The sequence below is a fragment of the Pyrgilauda ruficollis genome, unplaced genomic scaffold (genome assembly GCF_017590135.1).
Source record: "Pyrgilauda ruficollis isolate IOZ18807 unplaced genomic scaffold, ASM1759013v1 scaffold191, whole genome shotgun sequence".
Classification (NCBI taxonomy): Eukaryota; Metazoa; Chordata; class Aves; order Passeriformes; family Passeridae; genus Pyrgilauda; species Pyrgilauda ruficollis.
In genome coordinates this window covers 2,726-29,346 of record NW_024518207.1, presented here as the reverse complement: position 1 = coordinate 29,346, position 26,621 = coordinate 2,726, and the positions used below count along the sequence as shown (strand labels likewise).

At 52.5% G+C, this 26,621-nt stretch overlaps 1 protein-coding gene across 1 annotated transcript; it reads left to right on the top strand.

Annotated features, from left to right (window-relative positions):
* The first annotated feature begins 863 nt into the window (after positions 1-863).
* On the top strand, positions 864-20,510 carry LOC121352655 (aryl hydrocarbon receptor-like). The gene is made up of 11 exons (XM_041465799.1): positions 864-904; positions 981-1,168; positions 10,488-10,594; positions 14,435-14,524; positions 15,423-15,546; positions 15,792-15,922; positions 16,529-16,731; positions 16,818-16,927; positions 17,179-17,320; positions 17,655-19,218; positions 19,311-20,510. Exons 1-11 carry the CDS (start codon positions 864-866, stop codon positions 19,464-19,466), a joined length of 2,856 nt encoding a protein of 951 aa, XP_041321733.1. The 3' UTR covers positions 19,467-20,510.
* Positions 20,511-26,621: the final 6,111 nt, after the last annotated feature.

Sequence of the window (26,621 nt, the reverse complement as noted above, 5' to 3'; positions counted from 1 at the left end):
CATATGCCAATGTCAATAACATGGTTTTTTATTTAACAGCAAATGGGAGTGGGGGGAGAGAGGGAAACCATAGGAGGGTGGAGAGAAAGTGACTGCAGACTACATTCATCGAATGATGAAGGGAAACAGTCCAACAAACACCACATCCATGGGGTTTGTATTCTGCTGTGGGAAGATCCCCTGTACCTCTCCCTGGGGCGGGGAGCTTCACACTGGATAATACCGTGGATCGCGGGACACTTGGGGACTCTTCACACCTTCTAAGATGTTGCAGCTGTCTCCAAGTGAGCGTAGTTGAATTAATTATGGCCCATCAGTGGAGATGGGTACCTTCAGCTTGTGTGTGAGTGTCCCCGGACTTGGGAACGGAGTTTTCACAGCCGAGCCATAAAGACTTACTCCACATGGCAGGATTTGCCTCTTATCAGCCTCCTCCCTTACCTGCCAACCTCAGGAGTGCGCGCCCTTCTGCACCTGACAGGCGGCTCTGTGCATCCCTGGCAAAGCACCAGGCGGGTGGTCCGAGCCATTGGCACCCCCGGCCCAGTCCGCACCTCCCCATCACCGCCCTCACATCCGCACCCACCCTTCGCTCCCTGCTCACCCCCAGCCCCTTCAGCTCCTCGTTAACCCCCGCTATCCCTCCCACCCGTCATCCTTTCTCTCCACCAGCTCCCACTCCCCCTTCAACCCCCAAATCCCTTCTCAGCTCCATCAAACACCAAACCCCCGCAGCACCAGATTCCCGTCCGTCCCCCATCTCCCCCCTCGCCGGGGGCGGGCCGTTCCCGCTCCCATTCCCGCTCCCTCTCTCGCTGCCTCTCTCCCTGAGGGAGCGGCGGTCGGGCGCTGCCAGCCCGGCCATGTACGCGGGGCGCAGGCGGAGGAAGCCGGTGCCGCGGGCGTGAGTGAGGGCTGAAGGGGCCGGGGAAGGGCTCAGGGGTGTCCCCCTTCCCCGGTAACGCGGCTGTGCCCGGCAGGACGCGGCCGGGCCCGGCCGAAGGCGGCGGCTCCAACCCGTCCAAGCGGCACCGGGAGCGGCTGAACCGGGAGCTGGAGCGGCTGGCGGGGCTGCTGCCCTTCCCGCCCGACGTGGTGGCCGGGCTGGACAAGCTCTCGGTGCTCCGCCTCAGCGCCGGCTTCCTGCGCGCCAGGAGCTTCTTCGGCGGTAAGGGACGATGGGCGCGTTCCCAGCTCGTAATTCCTGCCTGGAACCGTGTGCTGGCCCCCTGTGTGCTGTCCCCCTCCTCCCTCACCGCTGTGTCACCCCTGCCGGGATGTTGTTGCAGTTCCTTTCCCCCCGTCTCTCCAAAATTCTTGTTTTCCTCCACAGAGTATTTTTCACTTAGAGTTTCTACCGGTGTGGGTTTTTTTCCCCTAAAGTTTCGTGGGGTTTCCCTCACCGAAAACTTGTTTCCTTTCCCTCCCAGAATCGTGCTTTTTTTCACCCCTAGAATTTTTGGGGTTTCCTGCGCCCTTTCAGGAGTTTCGTGTCGATCCCGCCTCGAATTTTGTGGGATTTTTTTTTCCCCCTCCTTGAATTCTGACGGGTTTCCCCCACTTGAATTGTGTGGGTTTTCCGCCCTCGAACGTGTGTCTGTCTGGCGGCGTCAAATTTTTTTTGCTTGGGGTTTTTTTGTTTCCCCTTGAAATTGATTCCCTCATTTCGCCTCGAATTTTGTGGGATTTCCCTCTCCCCCTGCAATTTTGCTGCTGGGTTCGGGGTTTTTTCCCCTCGAATTTTGGGTTTGGTTTTTCCCCTCCCCGCCCCCCTTGGATTTTGGGGTTCTCTCCCACCCTAGTTTATTTTTTCCCCTTCAAATTCTGGTGCGTTTCACTCCCTGGAATTTTGTGTCGTTCCTGTCTTTACGCCTCTGGAATTTTGCCGTGTCCTGCTGTAATTTTGTTTTCCCCTCCCCCCGAATATTTTGTTCCTTACCTGCCCTAGAATTTCATCTTTTTACCCCTCAGAATTTTGGTTTCTTTCCCCTGGAGTTGCTTTTCCCCTTTTCTAGCCCACATTTCATTGCTGTGCCGTCTCCAGCTGCCAGGCTGGGGCTGCGTTCGGCACTGCCGTGGGATCAGAGGGATCCGGAGGGTGAGGTTAATTGTTTGTGGGTTCTCCTGAGACAAAAAATTCTGCTTTATGCGGGAGGGTTGAGGCAGAGCCTTGTGCGTCCCGGCTGGGGAGTTTCCCCGTGGAAGTGACATTTTTCCCCTCTCTCGGCTCGCGGTGCTGGCAGTGAGCGGTAATCCCCCATGATGTGCTTACAGTTGATCTGGAAGCCTTTTCTTTTTGGGAATCTTTTATTTTCGGGAACCGTTCCACTGCTGTGTAACTGTAATTAAGAGGAACCCTCAGGAGGGCATTGAGGTATCCCTGGATTTTCCTGATGGGGTAGCAGTGGCTCGAAAATGCTGCGTTTTCAAGGCACAGAGTCACCACAATTTCTCATTTAATATATTCAGTGCTTCCTTCCCTTTTCCACTCTCTTTTAACCCCGCTTAAAGGACTGGCAAGTGGGTGAGCTGGGAAAGGAATGGCCTGGGAGATTTGTTTGCCTTGCCTCATCAGGGAATTTACTGTTCTGGCATTGTCTCATTTGTTTTGGGTCCTTTCCCCCCCCCCCCCCCCCCCCGCTGTCGTTCCATCTGGTTTAATTCCATGACACCGATTTCCAGTTTGTCCGAAGCTGTGGGATGGCTTTGAGGCAGGTATGGCAGGAAGAAGGACAGCTGCAGCCTTTCAGGTGCAAGTAGGGATTGCAGACCGAGCTGAGTCCTTTGTGATGCTTAATACCGATGTAAAAAGAATCTTTAAATGGAACTCTGGGCAAGCTTATCCACAAAATAATTGATTTTAAGTGACTTTATTTATCTATCCACCCTCCTTGCGTGCTCCCTGTGAGAAGATTTTGGGAAAGCAAGGACAAAATCTGGGATGTGCTGCCATGGATTGTGAGGAGAAACAGCTGGAGTAGGTCTCAGGTGTTGCCCATGATCGCTGACAGCAATTCACCCGGGAGGTTTATGCCAGCCAGAATAAATAAATAATTATTGATTTATTAATTATTAATCGGTTTAATAATTAACAACACATAATGTTACTTCGCCATCTCGATTTATGCATAGCTGATATGCGGGGAAGTTTGTATGGGCTTAAAGGCCTTTGATTTTTATAAGGATGTGTTTTTCCTGAGGACGTGAGCGTTTCTATTCTTTATGTAGCCCAAAGGGAAGCTGTCCTTGCTGCCTCGCTGCCTTCGTGGGGGCACCACTCAAGGCCTGCATTTCCGTGACAGGAATTGGGAGGATTTAAGGCTGCTCAGTGTTGTTTAATCTCTGGAGTGGTTTAGCGATCATCAAGCGCTGCCTTTGCTGAGCAGGGTTATTTATCCAAACAAACCATTCCTCGGGCTGATGTGCGGTGTTGGCGGCTCTGCTGCCAGCCTGGTGCTGCCTTTCTGCAAGCAGCATTGGAAGAGCAACGCACAAGGGTATCCTCTGTGTGTTTGCAGACTGATTCCACTCAATCTTTTCCACTCAAATCTCTCCAGTTTAACAAAGTAGGAAGCAGCTCAGTGACAGCTGTGTTTGGTGGCTCTGGGGGAGGAGGGATCTCAGCCAAGGTCTCCTCCTGATCCATGGCAGGTGGAACAGGCTCCCTTTGCGATGGGGCAGCACCGCTGTCCTCTGTGAGATTCCCAGGTGCCTTTCCCTTCCCCCATTGCCTGACTTTGCAATCCCAGGTTCGCACAAGTGCTTCCTTGCTATGGAAGAGGTGAGCTTGGGAGGGGAGCAGGATCACAGGAGGGATGGAGACATTGGGAGAGGTGTCGTGCCAGGGAGCAGGATATCCAGCCCATCTGACATCCATCCTGCTGGAGAAGCAGCACTGACCAGAACCCAGCACCTGGACCAGAAGGGCTGAAAGGAGCAGAGGTTCTTCCAAGCTGAGGGTCCTATCCAAACATCAGCGCCAGCTGATTTAAAGGCTTCTTCCCATCCAGGTTTCTTCCTCTACAGCAGTCCTCCCAAATGCCTTGTTTCTTGTCTGCCTTGGTGAACAAGTATTTTGAATTCTCTTTCACTACCTTGACCTTCCTCCCTGCTCTGCTGGAGGCTCTTTCAGCTCGTGGGGTTTGGTAGAGGTGGGACTGTGCTGCAGGGCACCTCCCTGTCCCCTAGCCCGTGTGCTGCTGCCCACTCCAGGGGGTGCACAGCATGTCACACCAGCTGTGTGCCAGCAGCTTATCCCGGTGGAGCCTGGCCGGGCCGCTCCCCTCTAATCCCTCCCTGTTCTGCCTCTTGGAGCAAGGGCCCGGCAAACCCTGCTGGAAGGGGAGGAGGGGTTCCTGTCTCTTCCACCTCCTTCACCCACTGGAAGGGGGGGAGAGAAGGAAAGATGCTCCAGGGGAAGGTTGGTGTCTTGCTCTGCGAGAGGATTTCTTACCAAAAAAAGAAGATGCCTCAAAGGCACCTTGTCATGTGTCTGTCGGATGCCATCTGTGTATCTTGGGCCACTTAAACTCCTGGTGGGAGGCCAACTGGCAGATGTCACAGTGGTCAAGGGCTCACTTTAGAGAAGCGTCTCTCACAGTTTGTTCCTGCAGAGTGCTGGGAAGGTCATCCGGGCTGTGCTTCCCATCCTGTAGCAAGACTGGCCCTTCTGGTGTGTGAGTATAGCCCCTGCTGGGCACTCACTTGCCCCTGGGTGTCCCCAGGGTGCCCTATGCCCGTCACAGACCTGTGCCTGATGTAAAGTGATTCATCTGTGGGATTTCTCGTGATGCTCTGAATCAAGTCTAGGGTTTATGGGCTGTAGGAAGAGGTCAGCCCGTGGTGCCAGGAGCTGCATGTTTGAACCTCATAGCAATGGGCTAACCCTGCCTTGAAGTGGGAATCCTCTGCCTGTGTGCAGCATCCTGCCTGGCTCTCTGGGCAGCTCAGGTCCATCACTGGCTGGGAGGAGAGGGGGAAACACCCTGGCATGTGTTGTGGCTTTAGAAACTTTTGGCTTGTTGGCTGCACAGTCTGTGATTGTGGGTCAGAGAGTTGTTCTGGGCTCTGTGTGGGTTTGAGCTCTGCATGGGTCTCTTCCATGCGGAAGCATAAGGTCATGTGTCCAAAACTTAAGCAGTTTTTCTCTCCCATGTATCTTTAAAAGACAATGCTCTTGTGGATGTCGGGGGCTTAGGGATTGTCCCAAAGTCCTCTTAAAATGGTTGGTGGCTGCTGTAGGATCAATGCGCAGCCTCCAGGCTGAGCCTCACCCTTTGAACTATGATATGAACTCAGATTGTTATTGCTGGAGCTGTGGTGGCCCAAAAAATGCCTGAGCTGCAGTCACTGGAAAAGTGCTGTTAATTATTATTATAGGCTATATGACTGTGGCCCTGAAACCTCTCCTTAGGGATGAGGGCTTGAGATGGGGTGTGTGGGACTAACGCTGGTCATCCCTTCACTCGTGTGCTTTCCCTCCTCCTGAGCTGTTTGTCAAGCACAGCAGAGAGCTGCAGCAGTGAAGTCTGAGGGCTGGTTTAAGAAAAACTAACCCTGGTCCTGTGATCGCTGTGCTCTCTTAGTTGCCTGGGTAATGAGCTGACCTTGGAGAAGCAATTTAAGATGGAGAATTCTTGTAACTTCCTTACATAGGCAGTTTTCCTGCTGTGTGCTTTCCTTGCCAAGTGTTTTTCCCTGACTCTCAGGAAAGCAGCTGGTGGGAGCTGTTGGAGCTCCCTGGGGCTCACAGTGGGCTCCTGGGGGCTGCCTGCTCTGCTGCCTATGAGCAGCTGGGCTGTCTTCGGGCTCCTGCAAAGGCAGGCAGGAGAGCAGGACTGGGAAGAAACTCCAGGCTGAGGCTTTGGGCTGGGATGATCCTTCCTGCTCTAGTGGAAGGTGTCCCTGTCCACAGTAGGGGAGTGGAACCAGGGGTGGTGTTTGAAGTCCCTTCCAACCCAAACCGTTCTATGATGGACACTAAAGCTCCTGAGGAAGGAGCACTGGGAGAGGGAGGGTTCAAACAAGTTGGTGATGCTGCAGAAGAAGGAAAATCTGGCAGGTCCTTGTCATCTTTGTCCTTGTTTAAGCTACTGCACGTGCTTCTCCCTTTGAGACCCAAGTGACACAACCAAAAGCTACATGTAGTCAAGGCCTTCTTGCTTCTAAAAGTGCAGTGAGATCTTTTAAGAGGCCATCCATTATTAACCACAAGTGTTCTTGGAAAGCAGAGCATCCACACCATTCAGGCAGGGATAAATAATGCATCTGTTTAATGAAGTTTTTGCCAACAGAGAGCTGTGGCAAGTAAAGTAAGTGAAACCTTGGTGTCCATTATGAATTAACAAATGGGAAATCAGGAAGTATTTGCCAGTGGCTGGCATATGGGCTTTGAACAGTGCTGATGAGAACCCAACTGATGGTTCAGCAAGGCAGGGAAAAGATGGCTCTGTAGCCTGGTGTCAGCAAACCTCTGGCCACTTCCCTCACTGTTTATATGATGTTTTCTAAATTTCCAATATTTTCTCTCTTACTAACAACAAAATGTAGGAAAAAGCAATGTTGAGGGGCTATTTGATGTGAGGAGGGTGTACTGACCTGCAGGTCCTTCTGCCCATGAGCAAGGAGAAGCTGGAGAAGTGGATGGGAAAGGGACATCTGGAGATCCATTTGTGGGAGTAGAGAATTTACCAGTCTCTCTGAGGTAAGACCACTTCTTCAGGGGATTGGCACAAGTGGTGGAAAGAGAGAGATGGATAAAAGGCAGTTTTGTTAAGAAATCCATCAATCCTTCCCCCAGAGTGGCTTGTGCGTGCTGGGGAGTCTGGCAGGAGGCTTGTAGGGAGCGCCATTACCAAAATCCTTCTCTGTCCCCTCTCCACAACCTGCTCAGACTGACCGTGGCCATACAGGTGGCCCAGCCCTCTCCTGCAGCTCTTGAAGAGTCAGGAAGCAGTTTGGTTTCCTTCTCCTTCATCAACACCTGGAGCAGGTTTGGGATTGAGTTGTTTAATTTTTCTCCTTTGGAGTCAATGGCTGATGGAAACCCTGCTGCCACCAGGAGCTTTTGCTGTGTGCAGGGAAGGGGCCTGGGAGATATCCTCTCAAAAATGTTAATTCCTGCTTGGTGCTGCAGAGATTTCCCAGGTCTGCAAAGCCCTGGCGGGTTCAGGAGTTCACTGGCAAACTTGGTGGGCAGCAAGGTGTCCCTGCAGCACCACATGAAACAGATTCTCAGGCTGGGAAGCACCCAGAAATGGAGGGAGGAAACCCACCCCTGGTGGCCCCTCCTGGTGCCAGCACGAGGAGCTGGTGAGGATGACCACGGGCAGGGAGCATCATCCTCCTGTGGAGAGGCAGGTGTGGGCAGGGAGCTTGTTCCCCAGAGATGGGAGAGATTTTCTTCCTCTCAGCTAAAAGGTTTTGTGGCCAAATAGCCTGCAGGGCTTGGCAGGAGCTATTTCTTGGAAGAAATAGCATGCAAGTTGTGCAAGCATCGCTGCTTTCAGGTGACCAGCTTCTCACCTTTCTCACCTCCAGCAACAAAGGTGACACTGGTGGCCAGAGGAAGGGAGCCCAGGAAAAGCCACTCCTCACCTTTTTATTCTCCTCTTTTTTTTCCTGCAAGTGCCTGTCCCCAGTTGTGCAGCGAGGGCAAAGGCTGCACCTGGGTGAAGGAGTGCGCTGTGCCCGGGGTGTATCCCGCCTTTCCCGGTGCCCAGCTCCAGGCGGGATGCACGCAGCAGAGAGGATGTGGCGGTTCCCCGGCTCCTTCTGCTCCGTCAGCCTGATGTGCTGTGACAGTTCTGCTGAATTGCTGACCCCAGGGGCTGCACGGGGCTATTTATGGACACACAAAGCCGGGGGACACCAGGCTGGATGCCAGCCTGGTGTGGCCACAGCCAAGAGCCCGTCCTCTTTGGGGATCCTTGGGTGGCTCGGGTGGGAAAGGCACTGTTTGGTGAAGCTCATGGGGGAGCCTCCATTGGAATTCTGATTGATCCCTCACACCCTGGTGGTTGGATCCTGTTTGGTGACAGACATCCTCATGGAGGACAGCGGGCTGTCCTCTGCTGTTGTTGTGTTTCCTCTGGCCCACAGCCCAGATGCTGATACTAAAGCCTCTTTTTAGGCAGAAGTTGGGATCAAGATTTCCTTTTGCAGGGATGATATCAAACCATTAAACCAGAGCCCTGAGCAGAGGGCAGCACCTTTGGCTGCTCTCTTGTCAGCCAGGTTTATTTTTATCTCTCACCTCCAGCGCAGCAGGCTGGGAGCTCACGGAGGAGGAGTGGAGTCCTTTAATAATTCACAGCTCCCGCATTTTGCTCCCAGCGATCAGAAAAGCAAGTTGCTGAAAGGCTGCTGGCACAAACCTGCTCCATCCACGCCACAGGACCCTGCCTGGGTGTTGTGGCCTCTCTCGTGCTGTTCTGCCCCACGGCCTGTCCCTCCCTGAGATTTTATGCAGACTCCAGTCTGGACAGGGGGCCGGGGTGGGAAGGGGTGAGGCCACAGCAGCCTGTGTGTGTCCACCCCAGCCGGCTTGGGCCTGACCCACGGTTGTACAAACACGTGCTGTAACCTCAGTCCTGGTGTCAGCCCATCCCTGGCCAGCTCCTGAAATAGTCTGGGCAGGCTGAGCTTGGGGAATTCTCCAGAGCTCCTAGAAGCAGCGGGATTGCTGCTGTATCAGGTGCTTTTCTGTAGATATTAGAACTGGGCTGTGCTTTGCCTTTGGTGATGGAGCAGAGTCGATCTTTGGGATGGTCCTGTGCCCGGTGGAAGAACTTTGTCCCCAAAGCCTGACTCTGGAACATCTGCCTTTTGCAGCATCTGAGATCCTTCAGGATTAGCCCCATGTTGATGGAGGTGGAGGAGCTGAGTTTCAGCAGCTGCTTTAGCAAAGCACAGGGAGAGCAGAGCCTGTCACAGAGCCTGGCTTTGTTTATGTGCTGGTGGCTGTTACCTCCTGACTTGCTGTCCAGTTGCTTCCAGAGTCCACTTGTTGCTCCCATCACCTCTGAGCTTGGCAGCCCTCCTGCTGTCCAGGAGCTGGCAAAGGCAGATCCAAGAGAGCTCTTGCTCCCTCTGTGAGCTGGCAGGCCACAGTGGTGCTGCAGCTAATGTTTCCCACCTTTCCTCCCAGATCCCAGTGGGAGCAGCAGGTTTACCAGTAGCCAAATGCTGTCCTCTGTCCTCGTGGTGCTGGCAAGGGGCTTCCCAGATTTCCTGCGAGCTCCTCTGTCCTCTGGACAGGCCTGTCATGCACAGGCTTGTTGTCATCTCACCCTTTAATTTTTATCCACACCAAAATGTCCCCAGGAATCGTTCTCTTGGTGAGTACAGAACAAAATTTAGACACATCCTTCAGTTCAGCTGAGTGACAGAGTCCCTCATGCGTGTGGATTGTGCATGGACCACTGTTAGATCTCGGGTGTCTGTGTCTGGATCCGTGTGTTTTCTGTGTTTTTCTCCCACTGTGAGCTGTGGCTTGCCTTAATTTGCTTGAGTAAACCCACTGGGTTGCTGAACTGTAACAAAACATTGACCGTGTCCTTCAAAATGGCACATTCCTGATCCTGGGATTTCCTGCAATGCCTCCTGTGTAGGGCAGACTTCTGCTGGTGTTGCCAGCATGTGCCCAGGTGGTCAGGAAGGCCATGGTATGGCCACAGGGCCAGAGCAGTGACTGTCCCCTGTGCTGGGCATTCCTGAGGCCACATCTTGAATCCTGTGTTCAATTTTGGCCCCTCACAATATGAAAGACATTGAAGGGCTGGAGCATGTCCAGTGAAGGGAGCAGAGCTGGGGAAGTTCTGGAGCACAAATCTGATGAGGAACAGCTCAGGGAGCTAGGAAAGGGAGTCAGCCTGGAGAAAAGGAGGCTCAGAAGGGACCTTCTTGTTCTCCACAACTCCCTGACGGGTGAGGGCTGGGCTCTGCCTCCCAGGACCAAGGAACAGGACAAGAGGAAATGGACTCAAGCTGTGCCAGGGCAGGTTTAGTTTGGGTGTTGGGAAAAATTCCCTCACAAAAGAAGTCAGGCATTAAACCAGGCTACCCAGGGCAGTGATGGATGCACTGTCCTGGGAGGTGTTCAGAAGACCCATGGATGTCACACTTGGGGACATGGTTCAGTGGTGGTCTTGGCAGTGCTGGAGCATGGTTGGGCTCTATGACCTTTCCCCAACTTCAGTGATTCCATAATTATATGATTCTAATGCCTACCTGCTTTAAGAATCCCTGGCTTTAACTGCTTTTTACTTATAGGTTGCTAAAAGGGGGGCAGAAGGAGTGGGGGAAAAAAAGCCCAGACTGAAACAGTTGAGGGGTGGGGAAACATCCTGTTAAAATCAACTCTTGTGGGGGTGAAGCAATGGGATGTGACTGCATGGTGGCTTCCCCTGCACTCTTCAGCTTGCAGCATTCCAGCTGTGGCAGTGTCTTCCTGCAGCACTGATGTCCCTTCCCTTTTCTTGGTGTAGTTGCTCTGAAGAATCCTGGTGCCAAAGAAGCCCAGAGGGACAGAGCTTGTGGCACTGGACCAGCTTTGGGCTCAGCAACTGTTCCAGAGGGTGAGCTGCTCCTACAGGTTAGTGCTCCTCACAAATGCCTTCACTGGATCTTCCTCTTGTCCCTCTTCCAACACCTTTGAGTTGTGCTCCAAAACCAGGCTGCTCTTTCACTCAAGGCAGGTGATTTGTGATTTCATGTGGTGTAGCTCACTGAGCTTCTCACTGGGCAGAAGTTTATGACCTCCAAAGGTCCCTAGGGAAGAAACTGTTGCTCCTTCCCTTCGTTTCCCATTATTCCTGGAAAAAGTTTCCATTTTTAAATAGTCCCTATGTAAGGAACATCTTGCTGGATTTCTGAACATGGTGATTGATCTTTCCTGATTCTCCGCCCTCATGTCTAAGTGTGCCAAAGGTGTAACATGAGAACCAAACTGAGCAAAGTGATTTGAGTGCAGTTTTCAACGTGGGCAGACTGATCCTGACTCGAGGCTTTTGTCCAAACACTGCTGTAAACAGGGAACAAAACATCGTGGGAGTCTCCCCTGATTTTGAGGAGGTGATGTGTGATGCTGAGCGCACAGATAGGTGCTGATGGGCCATGTGCTCATCCCTTAAACACAGGGTAGGCGGGTATGTCCCAGGAGCTCTGGTTTTCCCTAGTGGTCTTTGGTGAGGCTGGAGGCAAGGCTGGTGGTGCTGCAGCTGCCATGGTTTGTTCAGAGGTGGCAGAAGGTCACCTTCTGTCCCCAGACTGTGCGCAGAGAATGGGAAGAGGTCATGCACTGGCAGCACGAGGTCCTGCAAGGACACAGGTCTGCCATCCCCTGCCTGGCACCTGGGCACAGGCGGTGGCCCTGTCCCCTGCCTGCACCTGGGCACAGGCGGTGGCCCTGTCCCCTGCCTGCCTGGCTGTTCTCCAGCACTGGCTGAGCATGCTGGGCAGCTCCAGCTCCCGTTCAAGCACTCACTCAGCACGAAGTGTAGTTACTGTTCTGCCTGAGAGCTTGAGGATCTCTGAGGATCTGTGTCTGGTGGGAGAAGTGCTAAAGCCAGCCTGGTTAATAACCAGAAACCTGAGGGTTTTCCCTCAGGATATAACAAAATGGGTAGCAGGGCTTGCTGGGGGTTCATGTCCTGCTCATCAGCTCCTCCCACAGTTGGGTACCATCCTTTTAGAGGTACCAGACTGGGTCTGAAAAGCTGGTTCAGCTCTCTCAGGGTCTATCTGTGTGGCCCTGGATGTGGCAGGAGCTCAGAATCTGTCTCTGTACCTCCCCCCCCCGCCCCAAGGAAACATTCCTCCATACTTACAAACACATTTTGACCTGGTCTGTCACCTCTGATGGCCAAACTTCTTTTGTTTCTTGGTCTGCTCTGATTCTTTTCCTCTGAAGCTGCTCAAAGGGTTAAAGTGCAATTGGCAGCACTAATTAACCTCTGCAGCAGATTCCCACACACTGAGATCAACCCCAGTAAATAGAGAGAGCATTTGTGCGTGGAATAAAGGGAAGGAGAGGGGGGAGAAACTCTGACCTGGACAATGAAACAGGAGTTGGCAGCAACAATAACTGGACTTGGCTGGGACTACATGCCAGGCCCTAATTAATGCTGATGTCTGTACATTATGAAGTGCGGGAAGCAGGCCAGGGCTGGCTACTGTGGCTGCCCTGCCAGGTTAGTGGTACAGGATGGCTTTGGCTCTGAAAAGCCACGGGGCCCAAACTGCAGGAGCCCTGCCTTCCAGAGAGGTCCTGCTTCGTGCTGCCAGAGTGTCCCTTGGAGGATCTGTTCCCCTTAGGGAGGAGTGGCCACGTGGTGGTGTCAGGGCAGTGGAAGCTCTTCAGTTTCTGGGAAGATAAACCAATGATTGTGATGGGGTTTCACTGCCTTTGCTCTTGGGCAGCACCATGGGCACCAAGCTGGGGGACTTGGGATTTTCAGAGTTGGGGACACTGAGCTACAGAGTGATGTCTGCCAGCTGGGCTCAGGGGGTACTGCTGTGGGGCTACTCTCAGCCCTGGCAGGGGGATGACAGGGTCCCAGTGCTCTGGGCTCTGTGCCACAGAGGCTTGCAAGCGTTGGTGCTGTGCCTGTGGCACTTGAGGGCGCTTCCCTGGATTCTGTCAGTGCCTGTGTCAGCAGTGTTCTACCTGCTGCCAGAGAGCAGGGATGGAAAGCCAGAGCTCCTGCAAAGGAGCTGCACTCCTGAACTGGTAGGGACGTTTCTCTGCCCCTTCTAGTCTTCTGCAGGTGTAAAGGACACTGTCATTCAGCACCCTGGTCCCTTCCCATGTGTCCTGTCCTGCCAGCTGTGAGGTTTTTGGCTCAGGGAAAACACCCAAATTACTTCCCAAATTTATGAAACCAGTAGCAATGAACCCCTCTTGAGTAAGACAGAGGCTCTGATCAGCTCAGCCTATTCCTGCCAGGAAGCCCAGCGCTCTCTTGAATATCAACTTTGCAATCCTGAAGCTTGAGGAGTGGATGGAAGGGCCAGTAAACTGTGAAGTGTGTAACACTGTCCAAGTGTGTAACATTAAAAATGCAATGGAAACTTCAGATTGATGGCTGCATTTGCCCTTCTCTGTGGGGAGGGCTTGGGGCTTCAAATCCACACAGGCACAGCAGCTTTGGGTATTTGTTTTGTGAAAACAGAGCACAGCGTTCAACCTAAGGGGTCTGCATGAACCAAGTGGTGTCCTGTAGGAGTGTGCAAATGATGCACCCTGATGACAGAGTGGCAAAACTAGCCTTTGTCCCCCAAAAAAGGAAAGAAGCCCAGAAGTTTCTCTCAACGATTAGGTGAAAAGTCACCTCATAGGACCTCAGGGACTTCACCAAAAACTAGAGGACATCTAATTGGAGAGAAGCAAAAAAGTCCCGCCTGACCCATCAGGTAGAAAAAGAAGAGAACAAAAGAGAAGAGGGGCTTTTGTGAAGTGTTTCTACCAGGAGCAGACCTCTATAGCTGGCTCGAGTTTTTCTGTTTGTTATTTTACCTTTTATTAAACCTTTTTGTTTCTAACACTCCAGCAGAAGTCATCCTGCTTATTTTATGCCCCCAAAATAATAGCTGAGCTATCCTTGGGTGTATTATATTTCTTTTGAGGGCTTATGTGACCTGGCCCAAGAAAAAGAAATATAATAGTGTTCCAGAGGAAGTGATCTTGGAGGTGGTGATCTTAGAGGGATTCTCCAGCCTAAATGATTCTGCAATGTATTGGCAGAAAGGAAAAGGTGCTCTGGGGTCACCCAGGGATTTTGTAGTTTTTTCCCCCAAATTCAGGCACCAGACTCAGCCTGAATTCCCTGCTGCTTTGGAAGAAACTGGCTTTTCAGAAATCACATTGTTTTTGCTGCAATTTCAAATCCAAACCCTTATGCTTTAGCTTTTGCCTTGTCCATTTCCACTGGTTAAGGCCCTTTCAGCACTGGTCACCTTGAGGAGGGAACAGGCAGCAGAGACAACACCTTCCTTGCCCACGAACAGTCCATGCATTCCATGGTCCTTCTCCAGGCCACTTCTTTGGAACCTGGGATGGCCACACACGGCTGCCAAGGCCCTCAAGGCTGTTGGAAAGGCTCATTTCCACCAGAATGGACCTGTTTCTGATGGTGTCTGCTTTCATAGTGCAAAAAGTTCAGAGGCTTTTATCTGCTCCCCGCACAGGATGAGGATAAATGTCCAAAGCTGAGTCTGAGTGAATGCTCCCAGGATGGAAGCACAATTTTCCATCAATCTGGATAAGGATATTCCCAGGCAGCTATGTGGAGGAGCTGTGTGAGCTGATGGGCCACTGATGGCCCACTGATGGGCCATCTGTGGTGGCTCAGCTGCCTGCTAGCCAGCCTTTGGGTGCCCAGTGTCCTGCTGTAAAAGTTGTGGCCTGTAGCTGCTGATCTGCTCTCTCCTACAGGCACTCAACGGCTTCGTGCTGGTGGTGACATCAGAAGGGCTGATATTTTACTCCTCACATACAATCCAGGACTATCTGGGATTTCATCAGGTTGGTGGGACTCTGACTTGCTGTGGAGAGCAAATTTTTCCTTGGTGGTGGTGAATAGCCCCAAGTTCCCTGCAGGGAGAAGGCTCTGCAGGGATCACAGGGTCTCAGGGAGTTGTATGGGGCTTTTCCTTGGTCTCTGGAATTTGGAGCCCATATTGCCAGACGTGGTCACTGGTAGGTGATAAGGGACTTCATCAGCCCATAAATACTTCCCAGCAGCCATGTTGGTGGGCCTTCATAGGGTTCATGGCCATGGTGAGATGTCTGGGGTTCCATGCCCAGTTTGCCTGGGACACCCACTCAAATCCTGGTAAATCCTGCAAGGCTCCAGCACTTTGGGCACCCAGGTAACCTGGAGAACACTAGATCATATTTACAGGGAAGTGGGACTTAACTGCAGTCCTTCAGCTACTGTGGTTTGGTGTCACCCATGCACAGCTGGCTGTCCCCAGCACCTGGGGTAGGTGGCACCTGTCCACCTGGGCACAGGAAGCAAGTCCCAAGGCGTTGTTCTCTTGGGAATAGTGTAGGGATGGGGTGGCCTTGCTGCTGTTTTGTTCCCGAATCCATGTTTTCATCTAATTTCTTAAGTCAGCAGTAGGATTTTGAGTTATGGGGATGTCAGAGGGAAGCTGTATTGGCTCTTTAGGCTTATCAGGGGAGGAAGTCAGGCCCAACATGGGCAAGGAGCCCTTAAAGCCAGATGTGCTGTCTGTTCCCACCAACATCAGTTCTGGGGGCAAGTTTCCAACCTCATTTAGCCAGGTACCCATTTGAGCACCAGGGAAACCGGGTAAGATAAAACTAACTGGGGCCATGACGGGCTGTTCCCAGGTGGGACATGAAAACTGGCACTGGGAACAGACTGCAGAGCTTACAGGTGGCGTGTCCCCTCTAGACAGATGTCATGCACCAGAGTGTCTTCGAGCTGATCCACACTGAGGACCAGCCGGAGTTCAGGCGCAACCTCCACTGGGCCCTGGACCCACTGCACACTGCCGAGGGTGAGCCTTTTCCAGCAGGTAAAGGCAGGCTGCCATCCTGGGTGGCACCAGGTGTGTGGCTCCCCAGGGGTGCTGGGAGCCCAGCTTGCTCTCACCACTTGCACCCATATGGCTCAGGCCACGTCTTCTTTCAAATGTTGTGGCTTTCCCCCCCGGTTCCTGTTGCTGTGCTCTGCAAACTGCTGCAGTGCCCAGTGCTGGGGACCTCCAACCCTCGCTGGGGTGAATCCTTACTTGATTCTCTCAGTCCCTCTCTTCCACAGCAGGGAAGAGTCTTAGCTCTTCTGCTGTCATCTACAAGCCAGATCAGCTGCCCCCAGAAGACTCCTCCTTCCTGGAGAGGAGCTTTGTGTGCCGCTTTCGCTGCCTCCTGGATAATTCCTCCGGCTTCCTGGTGAGTCCAGACCCTCCACAGCAGGAGCGGGGCAGGCTCGCCACAGAAGGCTCATACCACCACTGAAACCACCCCCTGGAAAGATCCCATGCTCCTTTCTGCCTTGTGCAGCACTTGCCTGTCTCAGCAAGAGACTTTCCCTGTTTTTCTTAGGTTTGGCCTGTATCTACAGCCTCTTCCTGTGAATTTTGTTCCTCTCCTCTCAGAAATGCTGAATCATTAATAACCGAGTGCTTTTCTCCCCTGTGTTTTGCTTGGTTTTTTTGTTTAAAAGCATGTCTTAAGATCAAGTAGTTGGTGGTCATCCCCCCTCTTCTCTGCACTGGAGAGCACAGGGTGCCCAGGGAAGCTGTGGCTGCCCCATCCTTGGAAATGTCCAAGGCCAGGTTGGATGGGGCTTGGAGAAACCTAGGGTAGTAGAAGGTGTCCCCCCCACATAGCAGGGGGATTGGAATGAGATGATCCTTAAGGTCATTCCAAACCCAAACTGCACTGTGATTTAATAATTCTATTCACACCAGCTCTGTAGACAGATGTTTTCCTTTCCATGCAGCTCTCTTCCTTCTCACTTTTTTGCATGACACTGAGCTTTTCTTCTCTTCCCAGGCTTTGAACCTTCAAGGCAGGCTGAAATTCCTTCATGGGCAGAGCAAAAGGTCTGAAGATGGCTCTGTCCTGCCCCCCCAGCTCGCTCTGTTTGCCATCTCCACGCCCCTGCAGCCCCCGTCCATCCTGCAGATCCGAACCAAGAACATGATCTTCAGGACCAAGCACAAGCTGGACTTCACCCCCTTGGCGTGTGATGCTAAGTAAGCAGCAGAGCTTTCAGTGCTCCATTCCTGACATCCCACCCCAGCCTTGCCTCTGAGCTCGGTGTGCTCTCTGTGTCTCACAGGGGGAAGGTTGTCCTGGGCTACACCGAGGCGGAGCTGCGGATGTGTGGCACCGGGTACCAGTTTGTCCATGCTGCTGACATGTTGTACTGTGCTGAGAACCACGTCAGGAGTAAGAGTCCCCTCCCTGGTGATTGTGCTGATGAGTGGGCTGGGACTGGGGCTGCTCTGTCAAGCCCAGTGGCTCTTTCCCCACAGGATGCTTCGCTCTGCTGCTCCTGTCACTGCAGGGAGCTCGGTGGGAATGCAGCGAGGGGTGTTCAGCTGCATGGTGTCCCCTGTGCCTGCCAGCCACGCTGCTGCTGTTTCCAGTTGGAAAGGGCAGCGTGCCATGGTGACAGCCCTGGTGCTTCCTCCCGGCAGTGATGAAGACGGGGGAGAGCGGCCTGACGGTGTTCCGGCTGCTGACCAAGGACAACCGCTGGAAGTGGGTGCAGGCCAACGCCCGGCTCATCTACAAGAACAGCAAGCCCGAGTACATCGTGGTCACACAGAGACCCCTCGTGTACGTGCTGGGGCTGCCATGGGCACAGCCTGGCTTTTTCTCATGGCTCTGCCCTGAGCAGGGCAGCACGTTGGATTTGTCGTTGTTGCTTTTGCCTTTTGAAGTAGCAGCTGTGGGATTCTGTGCTTGGTGCTGTTCAGCCACAGCCCCGTCTGCAAGGCCACCCCTGAAGAGGGCTATGCTGCAGATGTTTGGGGTTTTTTTATGTGTGTGTGCTGTATGCATGCTGGCTGTAGCAAAGGGGCTTTGGCTTGTGGGGATCGCAGTTGCCCATTGCACTTGTGGGGTGGGTTTGTGCACGAGTCAGCCACAGTGTCCTCTTCCTGCCCTGCAGAGATGAAGAAGGAGGAGAGCACCTTCGGAAGCGGTCCATGCATCTTCCCTTCACCTTTGCTACAGGAGAGGCACTTCTATACCAAAGTACTCACCCTCTCCCAGGCTTCCCTGACCTTTTCCAGAGCAAAGAGAAACTCAGCAAGTCCAAGAGGCCCTCCTCCTGCAGCCACGTAGGGCGCTTCCAGAAGAATGGCGTTGACCCCAGGTCTCTGCTGGGTGCTGTGATGCAGCAGGACAAGGCGGTGTACACGTCCCACTCAGCTCCCATTCCGAACCCTTCCTTCAGCAGCACTTTCCAGCTCGAGGGTGTGTCCTTGCCAGGTGCAGGAGGGGATGTCTGGAGTATGGACACAGCTCCAGCTTCTTCCAGGGGCAGCAGCCTCCAAGAGAAGCTGCTGGATTTGCAGCAGGACGACCCTCTCTTGGACACCATGGACTTGCTCTCAATTAAGAGTGACCAGAGCTGTTCCAACGAGCTCTTCAGTGCTTTGGAGGGCCTGGGCTTGAATGCTGAGGACGTGGAGCTCCTGCTGCTGGGTGAGAAAATGGTGATGGTCAGTACGGACCCAGACCAGTCCCCATCCCTGAACAACAGCGTGGCCAGCAACCAGATTCTCTGTGTCCCCAGCCCTCCAGCGGATGGGCATGAGGGAGGGCAGCAGGTCTGTCCCCTGCCAGACACGGCCCCCAGCCCACAGGGCGGCACTGCTCCGTGCCACGCACAGAGCAAGGACTCGAGGTGCCACCTGGCACAGCAGGCAGAGCAGCGCAGTGCTGCCCTGGCCCAGCCCCCCATCCTGCTGTGGGAGCAGCCCCGCAGTGCTGTGCCAGGGCTGCTCTCAGGGCTGGCTGAGCAGGAAGAGCTGTCCAGTGGCTCCCAGTGGAGACCAGCTGGGGAGGGCACTGTGCTCCACTCCTTCCAGCCAGTGCAGGGCACCCCATGGCACAGGGCCCCCAGCTCAGCCCCAGGAGATCCCTGCCCACAGGAGCAACCCAGGGCCCGGCAGCTGCAGGGAGACTTCTCAGCCGTGCAGCCCCTCCAAGAGGATATCCACCAGCCCTTCTCCCAGCCCAGCCAGTGCCAGGACCATGTGGCACCACCCAGCCAGCCCAAGCACCATCACTTGCTGGTGGACAGGGTATGTGGCCACAGCCCCAGCTCTTCTCCCCAGCCCAGCCCATGGCAGGACTATGTTTGCCCGCTGCTGCAGTCTCCAGCTCAGCCTGGCGTTTGTGGCCTCAGCAGTGACGTGATCTCTCAGACCCAGGGCTGCTTGGGCCCCAGGCCTGGCGTGCCCCCACAGCATTTTAACCTGAATGGATTGTGCAGTGTGGATGCTGCTGGCACGGGGGACTCCTGGGAAGAGGCTCCATACCCCAGGTTTTTTCCCCCTTTCTACCAGCTCATTCCTGAAAAGCAACTGAGCCCCGTTCTTTCCATGCCCCAACGCTCTTCCCCCAGTTCAGCTGCAGGGCACTTCGGGAGCATCAGCAGCCCTCTGGAGACACTAAATTCCTATGGGACACATGGCACTGCGCAGCACCAGGAGGGCAGGCACAGGGTAAGGGCCTTGCTCCAGTCTGGGGTTCAGTGTTTTCTGTGCTGGGGATCTGCCCTGCAAAGCACCTCACCACTGTTCTCTCTCTCTCCTAGCCCTGCAGCGGCTGTGGTTTGCCCAGCTCTCCCATGGGACTGCCCCAAGACCATCCAGTGCTGGGGAGAAGCCTGGCACTGCCCTGCCAGCCTCAGTCCCGGGCAGAAGTGCTGCCAGATCCCCCTCACGCCTCCAGGGGGGACTTCTATCTCTAGGAGAGACAGGAATGGACAAAGCAGGACTTTACCCTGGAGAAGGAGCTACCTTCAAGCTGCAGATAACAAACCTTCCCCACTGCTGCACACATCATGCCAGTACTATTGATGTTGGTTGCTCTGGCTCACCTGGGGTTTTTTTCTCAACTTCCCACCATCCTGCTCCCTTTGTGCCAGTGTCCCTGGCGTGGGGAGGGTCAGCAGCAGGCAGCAGGGCTGGAGGACAGATTTCCCAGGGCGCTGGAGCAGGCTGAGCTGTGGTTGCAGCCCAGCCCATGAGTGCAACCAAAGCTTCACCAAAGCTTTGTATTTACGTGCATGATCCAGCATGGATACCGGTCTCATGAAAGCCTGTCCTAAAGAAAGATGCAGAAAATGTTTTCACCTCTGGTACTAAATTTCCTGCCATCCCAGCCAGGCACCTGTGGCTGTGGCCATGTTGTACAGATATTGCCTGTTTTATAAGGAAAATGTGCCCTGTGTGGTGTTCTTGTGTTGCTCTGGTGCTTCCCCACCCCAGCTTTCCCTGTGTCCCGGGTGTTCCCAGTGTTTGGGGTCCAGGTTAGAGCTCCTGTAGCAAACACCCTGGGCTTTGCTGTACTGTACAAGACTGAGATTGGCTGCCAAACTGGTTTTCTCTGGGTGCTGGCCTCTCGGGTACCCTCAGACTTCAAGTCTCAAAGTTTTCAGTTAAAAACCAGAAATTTCAATAAGATAAAGAAAATAAGTATAATGCTACTTAATTGTAAGTACTGAGAGAGTGATATTTTCCCACAGGAAAAAAAATAAACCACAGCCCATACGTGTGTATTTAATATGAGTTGACAGATTTATTTTTATGCTGCTCCAGTGGAAGGAAAAAACAACCTCTTACCATCCCAAAGCAGCACCCTGTGGAATGGGATAAAAAGGTTGCTTAAAGATCAGAAACAGAGTGACCCTTTAAGAAACCTGACAAAGCTCATCCTTCCTCCTGCTTGCCCAGCTTTGGATTCATGTGAATTCCTATTGCTTTTGCTTCAATAAATGGTTTTGGAGCTCCTCCCTGCTGTTTCCCTTGCTGGTTGTGTCTCTTCCCAATCCGAGGCACGTAAGGGTCTGCTAGCTGCAGCATCAGAGCTCAGGCCTTGCCACTGGTGACCTGAGACACAATGGGTTGGATTTGAAGGGATTCTAAGGAGCACTTGGAGCCTTTGGGATGCACACAGTCCACCTGCTAGCTCCTGCCGTGGATGTTTGAAAGAGATTGAGAAATCTGACAGAGCAGGGTAAGTGTATTTAAAATAAAAGCACAATATTTATATATTATATACATATATATATGTATATAAAGTTGCAGGTAGATATATTGAAATATAAAGTATGTGTATTTAAAAAGTGTCTATATGTAGTTTCTAGTATGTAATAGAAAACATATTTTAAGACAAAGGAGCTGATTCTTTTCCCCTGCACTGTTGTTTTTCAACCTGGAAACTAGAAAAAACAGGTTTCTTTGCTCTGATTGCTGAATTTTCCAACATTCTCACCTCTGCCTGGCACCTGCTTTTTCTTAGCAAGACAAGGCAGTTTTGTAATGTTTCTGAATTTTTGATGGAGATATGCTGGGGGAGTTTGATCTTTTGTGGTTTCTGTGCCCTGCTCTGCTTTTTCCTCCTTGTTCCTTCAGAGGAGTTGGCTCTGGGCAGCACCACCTGTGCTGAGGGGGATGCAGGGATGGGACCAGAGCATCCCTGGGGCTGCAGCCTGGTGACTTCCAGCTGAGTCCCAGATGCTGAGCACAACTGACCACTGCCAACCTGACCTTGAGCCAGGTCCTGGATGTGTGGGCAACCATTCCACGGGCAGCTGCCCTGATGGGTTTCTCCTCTTCCTTGCCATGCATCTCCACAGCACTACGAGCTTCCCTAGGGCCCAGGTGACCTGAGGAAGACTGCAGCCATGCTGGCTGTGTCACCTGGGCTCTGTGTTTCAGTGAGCACAGCGTGGATTTGTTCAGCACTGTGTCTGCGAGGCCTGTGGAGCACCGGCCATCATTTCTGTGGAGGGAGGTGCTCTCTGCTCCCAAAGTAGGCTGGCACATCCATAATTTATGCCCATCCTCGTGGCAGCTGCTGCCTGTCTTCCCCTGGGCCTCATGGCATTGATTGTTGACACACCAGGCTGGCCCAGGGAGCCTGGCAGAAGAAAAACCCTTCTGCAGCAAGGGAGGTGGCTCTGTTCATCACCCCAGCACTGCAGCCTGCCCCGAGCCGTGGTGCTGAGAGCGGGGTGTTGGGCAGCTGTGCATTTGTGCTCTGTTTTGCACATCTGGAGGGAGCACGCTCCCGTGGGGCATATTACTCCCCAAGAGCTGGATGAGGCCAAGGAGGGTGTGAGGAAAGAGTTTGGAGACATACAGAATCATAGAATATCCTCAGCTGGAAGGATCACTGAAGTGCTAGCCCTGCACAGCACAGCTCCGAGAATCCCACGGTGTGCTTGGGTTTGGGAATGTTAGTGTAGCCGCAGGCTCAGCTCCATGCAGGAAAGGGCAGGAAGAGCTGTGGTGCTCCTTGCAGCAGGGTAAGGTGCACGCGTGGGGGGACAGGAGGAGGGCCTGTGAGACAGCCTGCAGCAGAAGGGGGCTCCTGTCCAGCCGGCTGGGAGAGGTGACATTGATACTGGCTGCGTCCGTGAGGCTGGAAGCACCAGGCCCCATCTGGCATCCCGGAGGCCAGGATGTCTCCCTGGGCCCCAGGACAGCAGAGAGCAAGGTAAATATTTCCCTAGAAGCTCAGCCTGGTGTTTGCCCACACCGCCTCCGTGCACCATCTGTTACAGACGGGGGCAGGAGCCGTGGGCAGCAGGGCAGAGCACACTGTGATGGCTCCTGCCTTAAACTGAGATGAAGGAGCACGTGGGGAAGTGGTGTTTGTTCACACCCAGCCCAGGTCCTGTTTGCTGGCTGCCCCTCAGTGCCAGAGCCATGATGAGCTCCTGCTCTGGGCCAGAGGAGAGTCATGGACAGGTGCTGCAGCCTGGCTGGGGATACCTGCAACAGCAGGTGTGGAATTAACCAGTATATTCCTGAAGAATAGCTAAAACACGTTTCACCTCAGTTTAAATAATTTTAAAAAAACAATTTGGACAAATCATAAAGTCTCTTTATAGGGGAGCACTTCAAAAATGTCACTATTGGAACTCCCACTGCAGAGTTGAGTGGCCAGCCATCTATACAACCTTCTGTGCCCATGGTTTTCAAGTACAATGGACTTTAGATTGCAGTCATCTGCCCAAAAAATATATATATTTGTGTATCTTTTTGTTAAGTCCAAAACTTTCCAAGCCTGGCTGGAAAGATCTAAAGAATGAAGCACATCAACCATCATCTTGGGGTGAAGGACCAGCACATGGCTAGCAGGTACTTTGGAATAATGGCATTGCTGTTGGTGGTGTTATCATCATCAGGTATTGTTATTGTTATTATTTTCTGGACCTAGGAGAGTTTAATATGAATGGGCCAAAACTTTCTGTGTTATTTGATAAATGTGTGTGCCTCAAAAAATAATCTCAAATCCAGTGTGAAATCTCAGACTTGTGGAATGGTTTAGGTTGGAACCTTAAGGCTCATCCTGCTCCCTCCCCCCCACCATGGGCAGGGACACCTTCCACTGTCCCAGTGGCTCCAAGCCCCAGTGTCCAACCTGACCTTGGACATTTCCAAGGATCCAGGGGCAGCCACAGCTGCTTTGGGCACCCTGTGCCAGAGCCTGCCCACCCTCCTAGGGAATAATTCCTTCCCAATATCCCATCCATCCCTGCCCTCTGGCAGTGGGAAGCCATTCCCCCTTGTCCTGTAACTCCAGGCCCTTGTACAAAGTCCCTCTCCAGCTCTCTTGGAGCCTTTTTAGGCACTGAAAGGCTTTAAAAGAAATGTTTTTAGTGCCCATTTAATTATTTTACACTGAAACATACTTGAGTTTCCTTGATGGGTTTATAAAGGTTTATATTTTATATTCCTTACCTTCTGCTGACATATCCCTGCCCCTTCTCCTGATACAGGGGCTGTAGCTTTGCAGCTGTGAGGACTCCTGCCCTTGCTAACAGATTGTTACTGCACTGCTGATGTCTTCCAGATGTCTTTCCACTGAGCAGAGGAGTGTTCCAGGGCTGTTTGGTGTCATGGTGTCCCATCTCTGCTTTAAATTTCCCCATCCTTCCCAATCCTTAATTCCCCTTTTCCTGGCCAGCTGTTGCTGCTAAACCCTCAAGTGGTTGCTAAACTCTCAAATGCATCTAGGAAGATTTCCAAGCTGTGCAGGTGGACCAAGTGTCACATCTACCTTGCACAGTGCTCTGTATTGGTGCTGGGTTCCAGCCCCAGCTGTTACAGCCATTTCTGGGGTGGGTTTGGCTCTCCAGAGGAGGAAATGTCTTTTTCAAGCTCGCCCAAGAACAGCTTGTACCTCTGAGCTTGCTGCCTTCTCACAGGATGTTTCATGCCAGAAACCCCCTTGGCTTGAGTTTGAAATACCTTCAGTATCAAAAATCCCAACCTAGGCTGATGGTGACCTGGCCACACAAGGGGAAGGGAGCTCTTGAGGGAGAAGAAAACCCATTTGCACCTTGGCTCTCTGCACTGTCAGTGGCTGGGATTACTCTGCAGAGAGCAGAGCCTGGCGGGGAAGGATCAGACAAACGAGCGATGGGAGTTCTGCATGCAGCGTGGAGGAGCTCAAAGGAGGATTGAGCTGGGCAGCCCAGTGTGGAGAGGGGCCCGTGGGGGCTCCCCTTGTGAGACAGGGGAAGCTCAGCCTTCTCTTTCCCCTCAGCAGGACTGAAGTTTCTGCAGCGAAGGAGGCTTTGAAGAAACATGGAAGGGAGGCCAGGCAAGGCTGTGGCAAGCTGGGCGAGAAACAGGCCGAGCATTATCCCTGCTGGCTGTGCTCCCGTGGAGGTAATCTCATAGTTATTTTAGTCTCCAGCTGGGATGCAGCTCTGATCCCAGCTTTTGCAATATCCTGCCAAGCCCAGGCTCCAAATCTGCCCTTGCTGGCTCCAAGCAAGGCGGGACTGCATGGTGAGAACCTGCCAGCATCAATCGAAGGGAAAGACCTTTACCCTGCTCCCTTTTTGTGCCTTGCTGCCCATTTTGGGGCTCCTGGGAAGAGGCTCTAAACCTTGGGCTTGGTTCTTTCGTTTGAGGTTTTTTTCCCCCCTCCATAATATGCAGATTGAAAGACAAAACTGGAGCATTTGGATCCATGCCTCACTCTGTGGAGAAGTTCCTTGCTCCCTAAAACCATCCCATAAAAACATGGGAGCTCTCTCTCCTGGGAGATGCTTGTTTTGGGTCTGTGTCCTCAGAACTCTGAGGAGGCTGCAAAGAAACTTTAATCTGAGCTCCTCTCTGTTCATCAGCAGGGCTGGCTACTCCTCCAGAAATACAGAAGTATTTCTGTAGCGTCACTGGATCTGTAGTAAGTTACAAGGATCATATCCCCTGGACACACTGGCTACTTGCTCTGTGAGGCTTCGACCTCCCCGATAACCTCAGCAATGCTCCTCAAGCAGCAAGGCTGGGTTGAATCAGCAGCTGGTCCTCACACCCACAAGGATCTGAGCCCTTGCCCAGTTTCAGCTGGACAGTACTTTGCTTTGGTGGGGTCTCAGAGCTGGATCAACAGACACTCTTTGGAGTTTGGTTTGCTTCTTTATTTTCAGGATGGAAAAGGAAAACCCAGCTGGTTTGGGGGAAAAGGGAGGATGGAAAGGCCCTGGTTAAAAGCAAGCTTTGCTTTCCTAGCCAGGTTGTTTTGGGAAGTCTCCACATGCCTTGAAATAGATTAAGTGTGGCTCCAGGGGCCATTGTGGAGAGTGAGCACTGTAAAAATGCAGATTTCAGGGAAAGCCTTATGCACTGTGACAGTTTAAAGTACCCCTGAAGGGCATTCGCTCAGGCAGAAACACACTTTATTTGGAGCACATTATGAATGAGATGGGGGAACAATTTGTTTGCTGGAGATGGGCAGAGGATCAATTAAGCAGAGCAGAGGGCACAGAGCAAGACAATTTGCAGAAGGACAAAACACAGAGAAGGTGGCTACATCCTGTCTGGCTTCTGGGTATTCTCTCTGCTGGGATGGAGCTGGGGAGCCTGAGTGCCTGTGGCATCTCTGGAGGAGATTTGCCTGCCCTGAGGAAGAGACTCAGTGTGGTGTGTTCTGGGCACTCTTACAGAGTCATTTGGTATCCCCTTGGCTCTGCTCTTCCTCCTGGTTATCCTGATCATCAGGGCTGGGGATATTTCCCAGTGTGTTGGGACAGTTGCTGGGACTCAGCTGTGCTACTCCAGGATCAGTTCTCCAGGTGCTAACAGTTCACTTGGCTGCACAGAAATACTGGGAAACCAAACCCTGAGCATTTTTGGAGACAGAAGAAGGAATGATGCCAAGTCCATTTGTGGTTTTGGGGTCAAGGGGAAAGGCTGATTGCTTTGGAATTGAATTTATCTTCTTTTTGAAGGGAAGGGACTCTGCTTAGGTAGAAGGTAAAGTGCTCAGAACTACAGAGCCTATCTGAAAGTGGCTAGGGAAAAAGAGCAAGATGGAAGTCTTAAAACTCCTTGGCAGTGCATGCTTTTGTGCTCCATGAGATCTGCATGAGTTATCACAATTGTGAGGACCACATATGTCCTTCTGAACTTCAAATTTCATAACCTCAAAGCATATACTTAATGAACAAAAGCATCCTTCTGAATTTTGCAAAACCATGAATCCTGCTGAGTGCTCATAAATTAATTGGAATATGAGAAGAGAAAATAATTTCCCTGTCCGGTGGGTGGTGGGCAACCAAGAATGGCCATGGGGCTCTTTGTGGACATGGTTTAGTGGTGGGTTTGGCAGTGCTGGGGGAATGGTTGTGCTCAAGGATCTTAGAAGGCTTTTCCAACCTTAGTGATTCCCTGATTCTGTGATTCTACTGCCATCCTGTGTCACTTGGTGCAGGCCCTGTAACAAACATAGTCATTCTGCTGCTCCTTATCTTTAAGGGCCTGGCCAGAGGGAACTGAGGGTTTCATTCAACACAAAGAGCTCTCAGTTTCTCCCTGTGGCACCAGCTCCTAGCAAGATGCTGCTCACAGTTCTGGGCAAGAGAGTGGGATTTTTGTAAAAG